General features: G+C 41.9%; 1 protein-coding gene across 3 annotated transcripts in view; it reads left to right on the forward strand.

The window, feature by feature from the left end:
* The window catches only part of EML6 (EMAP like 6), a 234,721-nt gene that overhangs the window by 72,268 nt on the left and 148,234 nt on the right, over positions 1 to 14,219 (forward strand). For all 3 annotated transcript variants that reach the window (XM_040351653.1, XM_040351651.1, XM_040351652.1), the window contains exons 8-11: positions 1,034 to 1,171; positions 2,776 to 3,032; positions 6,957 to 7,169; positions 13,541 to 13,708. In XM_040351653.1, the coding sequence (XP_040207587.1) occupies positions 1,034 to 1,171; positions 2,776 to 3,032; positions 6,957 to 7,169; positions 13,541 to 13,708 (776 nt within the window). The remainder of the gene's footprint in view (positions 1 to 1,033; positions 1,172 to 2,775; positions 3,033 to 6,956; positions 7,170 to 13,540; positions 13,709 to 14,219) is intronic.

Below are 14,219 nucleotides of genomic sequence, written 5' to 3' on the forward strand. Positions count from 1 at the left end.
AATCCAGAAAAAGGTTAATAATGATGAAGTTCATATAGAGTGATCTGTGGCAAAAAAATACATTTCGTGTGAACGGAATTCCACCACCAAAAGGACACCAACTCGTGTATTGTAGTCTCCTTACCACAAATATATGATATATATACAATGGTCATAGCAGGCACAGGGATGTTTTAAGTCTTCCCGGGCAGACTAACTCCAGGTGAGAGTGCTGAGGGAATCAATCCATTAAGCTTGTTCCTATAGGGATATGCTGGATTCAGACTCACATGCAATAAGAAATGAAGGGGGCTGCTACTAATGCTGCCCACCTCTGCCCTATTGTTGTGTACAGATGACTCACCTGCAGACCCTTTTTTTTTCATGTAAATAACCGTCATTCATATGTAAATAACGGGAGCATTCATATGTAAATAGCTAAGGCCGGCCGGCCATTCATATGTACATACAGTCGGCAATCATATGCATATCATGCCCCTCTGCAGTGAAGAGATGATGTGCTGTAACCTCTAGCAACCAATCAGTGTGCAGTATTTCTCTACAGTAATCTATAGCAACCAATCAACAAGAAGAAATCATGTGCTGTAACCTCTAGCAACTAATCAGTGGGCTGTAATGTGTGCTGTAACCTCTAGCAACCAGTCAGTAAGCGGTGATGATATGCTGTAACCTCTGGCAACCAATTGCAATCACTGCCTGATCTCATACAGTAAACTGATTTTAAGTCTAGCTGATATTTATTGTATGTCTCCGAGCAGGTGGAGAGCAAAATTACACGGGGGTGGGGATTAAGATTTTTTTGCCCAGGATCCAATCAACATTAAAGACGGCCCTGATGACCATAGAAGGCATTCGCTTACAAACTTTGTAAAAGACGACAAACATTGTATTTTCCCTTGGAATATATCTTAGATTGCTAATTTTCAACACATTTTATAATTGAAGTGAAAGGGGTCTCATGTCTATGTTGTCATTTGAAGGGCGTTGCATCGTGGTTTTTTTTCTGTCACATGACCCCTTGTTCTTGCCTTAGATTGTGGAGTCTTGCGGACCATGCGCTGATCGCCCGCTGTAACATGGAGGAAGCGGTACGAAGTGTGGCCTTCATTCCAGATGGATCTCAGCTAGCGCTGGGGATGAAAGACGGTTCATTCACTGTTCTCAGGGTCAGGTAGGACAAACTAATTACTGAGTTCTATAAAAGAAATATGTTTTTATTTCATTGATAGATAGCTCCATATTTTCCCTAATGCATTAGTTGTTAAAAAATATACAATAGTGTAGTATATACAATATTTGTATTTTTTTTATTTCCCTGCTGTTGACATGGACACAGGCAAAATGTAGAGTATGGAAGCGCTGCACTCTATTGTATAGCAATTTTTTTTTTAAATACGTTATTTCCTTATGTATTTTCTAGATTCCAAAATATATATTTTTTATATCTTTTTTTTTTTTGTAAGGTCAGTAAAAAATATTGCATAAAAAATATTTCAGATTTAAAGTGTTACTAAACCCAAGAGACTGCATTCACTATATCTGGTCTCCCACAGTACACAGAACATGGAAATGCAAACGTTTTAGTAAATATAAACGGCTAAATACCCTTTCTCATCAGCAGTATATAGCAGTCATGTGACTTCTATCAGTGTCTGGTTAAAGCTTGTAGGAGGAGTTTTCATTCTTCTCGGACTGTCCTATGAGGCAACAGGACCCCTGACACTCTGGACAGTGTTGATTGGCCCTGCGCTACTCGCATGCACCCAGTGCTGGGACAAGGTCATCCAGAGCCCAGGGCGAACATTCCAAAGTGCACACACCCCCCCCCCCCCCCCAAGATGTATGAGCATTAAGTGTCAGCAAATATTTCCCCACAAATATTGAACACGAATCTGCATGCTGTTTTCACCTCATCCCCAAACACAAATGCCCCTCTCCCAAAAAAATTACCCCTCCTACCCCCCCATAAATCGCCCCCCCCCCTCACCATATGACCTCTAGCACAAACCCCCCCCCCATATCCCCCTAAATCACCACTCCCAGTACTTCCTCCCAAATTTTCCCCCTCAAACAACTCTTACCCCATGCCGCCCCCCTAAATTCCAGCTCCCAACACAGATTTCCCCCTCCCATTTCCTCACAGTGCTCCCCCCTTCAAATGGTGCCCTGGGCAGCTGCCCCTCCTTGTCTCAGCCCTCCCAAGGAAAAAAATCTCTAGCAATAGATATCAAACTGAGCATGTGCAGTGTGACTCCAAAGGCTCTATGAGTCTATCTTATCAGGAGATTGATTGGGGACAGTGAAATAAGGGGAGGATCAGAGAAGACAGGATCAAACAGCTTTTTACACAAACCCCTTAGGTTCCAGAGTGAGTATAACAAGTATGCTTTACTGCATAAACAGACTGATTTTACTGTTGTGGGACTTACACTTTGTTTGTGTACAGTATCGACTGCGCAATTGTCAGTTAAAGTGACGCAGTGCTGTAATTGCAAAAAATTGTCTGGTCATTAAGGGGGCAAATCCTTTCCGGTCCTTAAGTGGTTAAGCTTTGACAAAAAAACCTGGAAGCTGATTGGTTTCTGTGCAGAGCTGCACCAAATTTTGCACATTCCACTTTTAGTAAATCCCCCCCAATGTGTAATAAATGTTTGTAAAATAAAGGTTATGGCAAAAATAATAAATATAATTATAAAAAAAAACGAATAAAAAAATAAACATTGACCAAAATCAATAACACTTTACCTTCATTGTACATGTATGTGTTTGTCCCAGAGACATGACGGAAGTGGTTCACATCAAGGATAGGAAAGAAGTCATTCATGAGATGAAGTTTTCTCCTGACGGTTCCTATCTCGCCGTGGGTTCCAACGATGGTCTTGTGGACGTGTATGCTGTGGCGCAGCGATACAAGAAAATCGGAGAGTGTAACAAGTCTTCCAGTTTCATAACTCATCTCGATTGGTCCGTGGACAGCAAATATCTACAAACCAACGACGGAGCCGGAGAAAGATTGTTCTACAAAATGCCATGTTAGTGCTAAAGCTGTATTTTTAAAGGCCTGTTTATGAATGGTTGAATTATGATTTTTTTTTTTAATTGCTTGCCGACCAGCCGCCGCAGTTTTACGACGGCAGGTCGGCTCCCCTGCGCGAGAGCCCGTAGCTATACGTCAGCTCTCGTGCAGGCCACTAGGGGCGCGTGCGCGCTCTACCCCGACTCCCGTGCGCGTGCCTGGCGGGCGCGATCGCCGCAGGGCACACGCGATCGCTCGTTACAGAGCGGGGACCGGGAGCTGTGTGTGTAAACACACAGCTCCCGGTCCTGTCAGGGAGAGAAATGCTGATCTTCTGTTCATACAATGTATGAACAGAAGATCAGTAATTTCCCCTAGTGAGTCCACCCCCCTTACAGTTAGAACACACCCAGGGAACATACTTAACCCCTTCCCTGCCCCCTAGTGTTAACCCCTTCACTGCCAGTGGCATTTTTATAGTAATCCAATGCATTTTTATAGCACCGATCGCTATAAAAATGCCAATGGTCCCAAAAATGTGTCAAAAGTGTCCGAAGTGTTCGCCATAATGTCGCAGTACCGAAAAAAAATCGCTGATCACCCCCATTACTAGTAAAAAAAAAAATATTAATAAAAATGCCATAAAACGACCCCCTATTTTGTAAACGCTATAACTTTTGCGCAAACCAATCAATAAACGCTTATTGCGATTTTTTTTTTTACAAAAAATATGTAGAAGAATACGTATCGGCCTAAACTAAGGAAAAAATATGTTTTTTTTATATATTTTTTGGGGATATTTATTATAGCAAAAAGTAAAAAATATAATTTTTTTTCAAAATTGTCGCTCTAATTAGCGCAAAAACTAAAAACCGCAGAGGTGGGCAAATACCACCAAAAGAAAGCTCTATTTGTGGGGAAAAAAGGACGCCAATTTTGTTTGGGAGCCACGTCGCACAACCGCGCAATTGTCAGTTAAAGCGACGCAGTGCCGAATCGCAAAAAGTGCTCTGGTCTTTGACCATCAATATGGTCCGGGGGTTAAGTGGTTAAATCCAAGTTTTAACCTGTCCCAACACAACAACGAAGAAAGGGACCCAATTCCAATGATGTCATCAAAGTTTTACAGCTTTAGACCCCTTTCGCACTGGGGCGTTTTTCAGGCGCTTTGGCGTTGGGGTCTTATTGATAGACAGCACATACTTCACCTTCCCTGCAACCCAGGTCTTGCCCCACTAACACGTTTCACCCATCCAAGCACATATTTATTGCAAAAGAAAGTGCCAAATTTACTCAAACTGAAATTTGCTGTCAGAACAGGAATATTTATTTACCGTAGTATAGGCGCACCATTTATAAAGAAAATTGGCAGAGGAAGGTAAGGAGTAGTCATGTTCAGATTGTTCCGTTCCAAATCAAAATAAGGACACATTTTTCCGTTATTTGGAAATGTGTATATATTCGAATTTCCGAATTACAATGAATCTAAAAAAAAAAATACATGAAATTCAGCTTTGAATCCAATTTGAAAACAAGAATAGAATAAAATAGAATAGAAAATAAAGGAATAGAATATAACAGAGTAGACTAGAGTAAAACGGAACATAAAATAATAGAGTCGAAAAGAATATAATAAAAATAATAGAATAGAAAATAAGGGAATAAAATAGAATAGAAAAACAATAGATCAGAATAAAGTAGAAAGAATAAAAACCTCTTCCTGAAATTCAAATTGAATAAATTCAAATAGAATAAAACAAAATAGAATAGAAAATAAAGGAATAGAATAGAAAAAAAACAATAAAATAGAATAGATTAGAAAGAATATAACTGTCTTTTTTATTTTGATTAGAACACATTTTAATAGAATAGAAAAAACAATAGAATAGAATAAAATAGAATTTAACTGTCTTCCAAAGTTCGAATTTCAAATAGAATAAAATGGAATAGATTGGAATAGAAAGGAATAGAATAGAAAAAACAATTGGATAAAATTCAATAAAATAAAATGAAAAGAATATAACCATCTTCAGAAATTCTAATTTTGAATGGAATAAATTCGTACTCTAGAATAGATTAGAAAAAACAAAGGAATAGAATATACCAGTTTCCCGAAATTGTAATAGAATAAATTAGAATTTTCCAAATTTGGTCGAAAATTTGAAACTTCAAATCAAATTCTAAACAAATAAATGAAATGAAACAAATAAAACCCATTCAACTAAATTAAAGTGATAGGGGTAGATCCACAAAGAAAGTACGCCGGCGTAATTTCCAAAATTCTCGCGTCGTATCTTTGGTTTGAATCCTCAAAACAAGATACGACGGCATCTGGGTTAGATCCGTCAGGCGTACGTCTTCGTACGCCTTCGGATCTTAGATGCAATTTTTCAACGTCCGCTAGGTGGCGTTCCCGTCGTATTCCGCGTCGAGTATGCAAATTAGCTATTTCCGACGATGTACGAGCGGCCGTCGCATTCTTTTACGTCGTTTCCGTTCGGCTTTTTCCGGTGTATAGTTAAAGCTGCTATCTGGTGGCGTACTCAATGTTAAGTATGGCCGTCGTTCCCGCGTATAATTTTGAAAATTTTACGTAGTTTGCGTAAGTCGTCCGTGAATGGGGCCGGACGCCATTTACGTTCACGTTGAAAACAATGAAGTCCTTGCGACGTCATTTGGAGCAATGCACCCTGGGAGTTTTGACGGACGGGGCATTCATTCAAATGAAACACGCCCCCTACTCGCCGCATTTGAATTCCGCGCCCTTACGCCGCGAGAGATACCCTACGCTGCCGTAACTTATGGCGCAAATTCGTTCAGGATTCAAAGAATAGAAAAGCAAGTTACAGCGGCGTAGCGTATCTCGCATACGCTGCGCCCACGCAGATGTATGTGGATCTGCCCCATAGTCTCGTTTTTTGTTGTTTAAAAATAACAAACATGTTGTACTTGCCTCCTCTGTGCAGTTGGTTTTGCACAGAGCAGCCCAGATCCTCCTCTTTTTGGGTCCCTCTTTGGTGCTCCTGGCCCTTCCCTCCTGTCGGGTGCCCCCACAGCAAGCAGTTTGCTATGGGGGCACCCGAGCTGAGCTGCACTCGGTATATGCCGGCGCAGTATTCAAACTCGGCGCGGGAAAGCGGTTATAGGCGTATATCGCGCACCCACGATTTTGCCCTGTGCGCGGTATACGCCGATAAATACGGTAACTAATGGGCGGGGACCACCTGGTGATGTCACCAGGTGAACCCGCCTACTTGTGATGTCATTGACTGAGGGCATGCAGGGTCATTGACATCAGAAGGGGTGGTGTCACCGATATTCACTGGTTGTTGGGGACACTGGCAGCCCCGCTCCTGAGTCGGGGCTCTTAATGCTGCCTGAGCACAGCAGCGTTAAGGTCCCCTGTCCCTCAAAACTGGGGTAATGCATTGGGCAAGTTAGGCAGCCGCGAGGGCCCCTGTGAGTGTGAGGCCTTAGGCGACCGCCTAATTAAAGAGCCGCCTCTGCCAGTCGTCTAGCCATTTATAGTTTTGGCCCTTGTCAACGTGGCCCATTTTTGGTGCTTTCAACACATCAACTTCAGGGACAACATGTTCACTTGCAGCCTAGTATATCCCACCCACTTCCAGGTGCCATTGTAACGAGATAATATTCACTTTACCTGTTAGTGGTCATATTGTTATGGCTGATCGGTGTACAGTCAGTGGGGAAGTGGTCCAGTTATAACTTGGCAGATTATTGGTATATTATTTATACTCTACTAGAAGAAATCAATCTGTAATCAGTCTGTGTCTCTGTTCTTCTAATTTCCTGTCTTAGTGACCAGAAAGACAGCAATTAAAAGTGGAGCTTGGTTTTAATTACAGTTGCATATTAAATATTCTCTGGGATTACAGAAATACTTCTATACATTATTAAAACATGTATTTGTGTGTTGCAGCTGGTAAGCATCTGACCAGCAAGGACGAGATCAAAGGGATTCACTGGTTCTCATGGACTTGTGTCGTTGGACCAGAAGTCAGTGGAATATGGCCAAAGTACACAGACCTTACCGACATCAACTCCGTGGATGCCAACTTCAACAGCTCAGCTCTGGTGACCGGGGACGATTTTGGACTGGTGAAATTATTCAGATTTCCAAGTTTAAAAAAAGGTTTGTGAAAAAAAAGTATTGCTACACAGGCAGCACAGTGTTCATATTTTGTAATACTTTTTGTAATAATTTTTTAAATAGACAACCGAAAAAATCCCAAGTGATTTATCCAAGACGAGTGAAGTAATTATTTTAGCTCCATGGACATCCTGAGCGATGTGAATTAAACTGATTCCGCTAGATTGGGCTGTACATTGCATCCTCCAGTAAATGACTGATGTATAATAGATGGTGTCCACGCAGAGCATACTATTTTATTTATTATTCAGTGCACTTGGTGTGTACTACCTACACTGAGGGCCCACACTCCGTAGGCAAAAGTAAGATTTTCCAGCAAATCTTCAGACGTGATAATCCTACTCGCATAGCTAAAAGTTTTCTATATCCGCTCTTAAAACACGTATTTTAAATATTTATAATTTGAACTAAAAAAATAAAAATGTGCCTTTCCAGGATAGAGCGAATAGATTTTTTTTGAAAGGCTGAGCTATGAATAAAATAAGAGCCGCGGTGTTCGGGGTCTGTAAGTAATAGACTAGTGCTCCGTACTACACCATATCATAAAGTAAATTGTCAGCTTTTGTAAGGTTAAAACTAAGTCTAGGTTACACTTGTGTCTGCGATTTCATTCATTATTTGTGTGTGTTTTTGTATCCCATCTTCATGCTTTTGTCATGCGTTTTCATGCATGGTAATGCGCTTTTTATAGTAAGGAAAAAAAAATATTGCGCTTATTTAAATGTAGGAGAAGCAGCGATCAAAAAAGTGTTATACCACACCAACAATATGCAAAAAAAGAGAAAAGATCGCGCTAAAGTGTAAAAATATTGGGTGAAAAAAACACATGAATGTTCATAAAAAATCATAAATTGATAAGTCCGCCAAAAAAGGCAAATTCTGTGTAAACAGTCTCCCAAGTGTATATAACAAATCCACACGAGAAAGTGCTTGAAAGGAAAGAACCTCCACCACAGTCAAATAAAGCCTCTTACCGAATGGAGATGATCTCAAAATTATAAGAGATCAAAAACAGCCTGGTAAGAGACATGGATCGATGGTGTCCAATATGAAACCCAGAAGCTGGAAACCTGGTAACTTGGACCTCATCCCGTGACCAAGTCTTGTCGTGACGAAACGTAGGGAGGCGGCGTTCTGACGTCACCGCGCATTTTCTCTACCCGCATACGGGCTGTGTGTTCCTAAGCTGGCTGGCTTTTATATGCTCTGCATACTTGAACTAATTGTAAGTGCAATTTCACTTATTTATACTGAATAAATTAAGGTTTTACACTATGTGAGCCCCTTTTATTCTTACATACCCTCGGATGGCACATCGGGAGTCTCTTTATCCATACCAAGGATACGGGTTACCAGGTTTCCAGCTTCTGGGTTTCATATTGGACACCATCGATCCATGTCTCTTACCAGGCTGTTTTTGATCTCTTATAATTTTGAGATCATCTCCATTCGGTAAGAGGCTTTATTTGACTGTGGTGGAGGTTCTTTCCTTTCAAGCACTTTCTCGTGTGGATTTGTTATATACACTTGGGAGACTGTTTACACAGAATTTGCCTTTTTTGGCGGACTTATCAATTTATGATTTTTTCTGAACATTCATGTGTTTTTTTCACTCCAATATTTTTACACTTTAGCGCGATCTTTTCTCTTTTTTTGCAATGCGTTTTTTTATGCTCTCATTGAAGTCTGTAGGGCCAACAACACCAAGAGAAGTGCCTTTTTTTCAAATCGCACAGAAGTCTGTTGCATAAAAGTAAATGGGCCACATTAACAATTATTCCTCTTGTCTGAGTGTTGTCACAGGACTGCCAGAGGGTGACACGTTGCATAGGTGTGAATGGGGACTTTTTAGAGCTGGTGTGGAGCCAACTACTACCTTTTAAAAGAGAAGTATGAGTGTAAAAAAATAAACATACTCACCTGGGTGGATGCAGCATTGATTCAGTCCCCCGCAGTTTCTAAGACTGAGAATTGAGCGATCAAAGACCACTGATCGCTCAATTCTCAGTCAGTGAGCGATGGAGAGGCAAAGCAGAGATTTGCTGACTCTCTACTCTGCCTCTCCAGAGCTCACTGGAGCGCTGAGCTGTGGAGGGGGCAGAGGCGGCTGACTCAGGCCCCGTACACACGACCAGTTTCCTCGGCAGAATTCAGCTTCCGACCGAGTTTCTGGCTGAATTCTGCCGAGAAACCCGGCCGTGTGTACACTTTCGGCCGAGGAAGCCGACGAGGAGCTCGGCGAGGAAATAGAGAACATGTTCTCTATTTCCTCGTTGTTCTATGGGAGCTCTCGCCCCGCCGAGCTCCTCGGCGGCTTCAGTGCTGAACTGGCCGAGGAACTCGATGTGTTTGGCACGTCGAGTTCCTCGGCCGTGTGTACGAGGCCTTAGTCTTCCAGCGACCAGGTTATTTTGTACTTTTTTTGTGTTGCCCTTTTGCAATACTCCCTCTTTACCGGTACAAGGTGGCTTCTGTGTTCCATAGGTCTGGGGAGGGCCAGGCCGGTGAATATCTGCTGTGCCTTTGCCAGAGCCTGGAGAGTGTTATTTGTACTGTATGTATGGTGCCATGCCTATGGTTTCCCTTAGAAGCTTAAAATCACTGTAGTTGGCACTGCTATACTAGCGGGAGGTCACCCTAACTTGACTAGTTATGTACTGCTTAAACAGGAGGTCACCCACTTGGCATGGTAAATGTAGCGCTAAAAAGTCAAGTAAGCAATATTCAAATAATCAAATGTTGCTATACACATGAAGGTAGGTCACAAAGTGTGAAAACATTACATATAAATATAACTCATATATGGAAAATTATGGGAAGTGTCCAAATGAATGAACCAATCCATGTAGTGAACACATAAAGTCCAGTATAAAACAGCTGTTGCTCAGAAGTGAAGCACAGTGATATAGTGAACACCTTGAAACTTTGAGGTGTTGTATCTTCAATTAAAATAATAGGGCATGTACTCTTACCAGAGATGGTGGACTCGAATGTCGATGACGAGTCCAGAGAGAGCTAAGATGGGCAGTCTTCCACAAGGATCATGGGAACCCAGGTGTTTCCAGGAGCAGCTTCCAGGGCTCTTGTAGGTAACCGTAAGGTTGACAAACCAAGTTGAAACAGCTACATGGAAAAGCCCCAAAAAAAACATTGAGGAAGATGTAAAGAGAAAAAAAGAAGGGCTCCACATGGTATAGCTCAAAAAGGATAGGTTTTATTGAATAAAAACCGATTGGCATCCGTAGTAATAAGAATTTGTGATCACAAAAGTAAAAAGGAGCAATATGAAGAGCAGTAAACCAAGCTCGACGCATTTCCTCTAACTGGACTTCAACAGGGGCGTATGTCGTCACCCACTTGGCATGGGAGCCAACTCTCTCCATTTTCTCAACGAATGCAAAGTGTTCCCTGATTAACTTGGGGATGATGACATCCCGATCTTCGTCCAATCGGAGCATGCACTGCATTCATTGAGAAAATGCAAAGTGTTCCCTGATGGAAGCATGTGCTGAGCGGGCGACCTCATGTGTTCAAAATTCAGCAGGACGGTTGCGTGACATTGGGCCGGAAAGCCAGTAAAGATCACTGGAGTAGCGGTGTGTACATCAGTTATTCCCAGCATCCAGGGGGATCTCACAGGTATGGTATATACTTCATCTTTAATAACCTAAACCACCTCTTTTGTGGCCCCTTCTGAATCCACAATGAGGATATTTGCCATCCCTCCACAGATCATCAAGTTGAGTCCAAGCGTTTTTTATTGAAGTGTGTTTACATCACAATAAAGACAGTGCAATGTTTTGGAGTCACGTGGGATCCCTTTGTTCATCACATGCCTGACTAAGGGGTCCTGCGTGACTCTGAAATGTTGCACTGTGTTTAATGTGAAATGAACACGCTTTAATAAAAATCGATTGGACTCACTTGATGATCCTTGGTGTGCTGGCAAATATCTTCATTGTGGCTCTCTGATCCAGTCTCCAGCTGGTGATTGCCACAGCACCCAAAACTAGAGTTGCCACCTCATCCCTTTAAACCCAAGCACATATTAATTACACAGGTTCTGAGGCTAATTAAATGCATGTAAGGCATTAAATGAGTTTAATTACCACCTTAATCGGCCACAAAAGCTGTGTAATTAATATATGTTCGGGTTTAAAGGGATGAGGTGGCAACCCTACCCAAAACTCTAGAGATTTCTCCAGGAATGTGTGCAATGGAAATATGGAGTATTCCTTCTGAATCCAGACACGTCACAAAGGGCCTCAACCTCTCCAACTTGGAAGCTACTTTCTCCTACCTGAAGCTAATGCCCCGTAGAAACGGTTCGAGATTTCCGACAAGAAAAGTCCGATGTGAGATTTTGGTCGGAAATTCCGACCGTGTGTATGCTCCATCGGACTTTTCCTATTGGAATTTCCACCAACAAAAATTTGAGAGCTGGTTCTCAAATTTCCCGACGGAAAAAAATTCCAATTGGAAATTCCTATCATCTGTAGCAATTCCGACACACAAAATTCCGACGCATGCTAGGAAACAATTCAACGCATTCTCAGAAACAATTTGACGCATGCTCGGAAGCATTGAACTTCATTTTCTCGGCTCGTCATAGTTTTGTATGTCACCGCATTCTTGGTGGTTGAAAGTTCCGAGAACTTTTGTGTGACCGTGTGTATGCAAGTCAAGCTTGAGTGGAATTCCAATTGCGTGTATGCGGCATCAGCCTTACCCACCAGATGGCCCGTTGTTCAGCGATGGTGCCTATGGAGTGCTTTTACTGTACAGTGAGGCCGCGTACACACGGTCGATCCAAACCGATGAGAATGGTCCAACGGACCGTTTTCATCGGTCCACCGCTGAAATGGTCTGATGTGCGTACACACCATCAGTTCAAAAACCGATCGGGTCAGAACGCGGTGACGTAAAACACACGACGTGCTGAATAAAAAGAAATTCAATGCTTCCAAGCATGCGTCGACTTGATTCTGAGCATGCGCGGGTTTTGAACCAATGCTTTTGTGTACTAACCATCGGTTTGGACCAATCGGGCAGCGGTCCATCGGTTCGATTTTTAAAGCAAGTTCTTAAAATTTTTGACTGAAGGACAACAGACCGATGGGCCGTACACACGGTCGGTTAAGACCGATGAAACTGGACTTCAGTCCGTTTTCATCAGTTTGGACCGACCGTGTGTACGCGGCCTAAGATGATCGAAGACAGAGATTGGGGGGTGGCTGACCTCCTAAATTGTAGAAGTGGAGGCTTTAGCATCAAAGCAAAGAATGAATTCTCTGTATGTAACCAGAGTATTTGCAAAATTTCCTAAACGGCAAAAGCAATTCAGAAATTGCTTGTACTTGTCGATTGAAGTTGATGTTTAAGCTTCTCACACATATACAGTACTTCTACTTTCAAACAACCAAATTACAAATGTGCCCAAGATCACACAAAATTGCTTGTCATTCTCCTTAGCTTGAAAGCTTCCACTTTCTGAATCTCTGAGGCCTTGTACACACGATAGGTTAACCAGAGGACAACGGTCTGATGGACCGTTTTCAGCGGTCAAAACCGATCGTGTGTGGGCCCCATAGGTTATTTAACCATCGGTTAAAAAAAAGCCAACTTGCTTTAAATTTAACCTATGGATTCCTAACCGATCGGTCAAAACCGATCGTTAGTAGGCACAACCATCGGTTAAAAATCCACGCATGCTCAGAATCAAGTCGACGCATGCTTGGAAGCATTGAACTTGTTTTTTTCAGCACGTCGTTGTGTTTTACGTCACCGCGTTCTGACACGATCGTTTTTTTAACCGATGGTGTGTAGGCGCGACGGACCATCAGTCAGCTTCATCGGTTAACCGATGAAAGCGGTCCATCGGTCCGTTCTCATCGGATGGACTGATCGTGTGTACGCGGCATAACTGTACAACCCAGCCTGACATGGCATTTTATAGATAGGCAACTCCTATCCTCATATTGATTAGTGGTTCCAAATTAATAACTACTGCAGTAGGAAACAGACACAAAAGATACTCTCGGCATCTTTCCAAATAAATGTTCTTCTTTATTATGATGCAATTGAAGGTTTTTATACACATGATTACATAGGTATCACATTAATATTACAATTGTACGTTTATGGTAACAAGGGGCGTAACATAGGCAAGCTAAATTCAGGACTCGAAAGAATGCAAACATGTACTGAAAACATTATTAGTGCCGTGTGTACAGTGAGGGCAGTATGTAATGCATACAAAATAGAATACAATTATATACAGAACTTACAAATTTCCTTTACACAGCCTAATTGTAGAAAATTCACATTTCATTATCGTCTACCCATTCTTTTAGGAGCTAAATTCCGCAAATATGTCGGCCATTCTGCGCACGTCACCAATGTTCGCTGGTCACATGACTTCCAGTGGGTTCTCAGCACGGGCGGTGCTGACCATTCTGTTTTCCAATGGAGATTTATTCCTGAAGGGATAGCCAATGGCATCATCGAAACTGCACCGCAAGGTAAGGTTGATATTGGGCTGTTTGTTTTAAGGGAGGAAAGAGACAACGGGGGACTGTGTGCATTTAAAGAGGTATTAAACCCAAAAGCAAACATTAATTATAGTGCAGCTTACCATTTCGTAGATGTGATGGCTGCATTCATTTCTTTTTTAGGCTTTGTTTTGTCTATTTTCATCTAGTGATCCAGCTGGTAAATCTGTTTAAAAAAAAAAAATAGCTCTCCAGCAGAATGCATCCTAGTGGCTCCAAGTATATCTGAGTCTCTCCGGCGCCCCCCACCTCTGGACAAATGTGGTACTGCATACATTAGAAGTCGATATGGAACGAATTGTCTTTGTTTCCATTGACTTCTATAGGGAAACTCGCTTTGATAAGCAAGTGCTTTGGATTACAAGCATTCTCCTGGAACGGATTATGCTCGTAATCCAAGGTTCCACTGTACACTATAAGAAAATTGAATAAACGAAAGACAGAAAAGCGCCTCTGAGTACAGAGAATGATACAATAAATA

The sequence above is a fragment of the Rana temporaria genome, chromosome 4, assembly GCF_905171775.1.
Source record: "Rana temporaria chromosome 4, aRanTem1.1, whole genome shotgun sequence".
NCBI classification, from domain to species: Eukaryota; Metazoa; Chordata; class Amphibia; order Anura; family Ranidae; genus Rana; species Rana temporaria.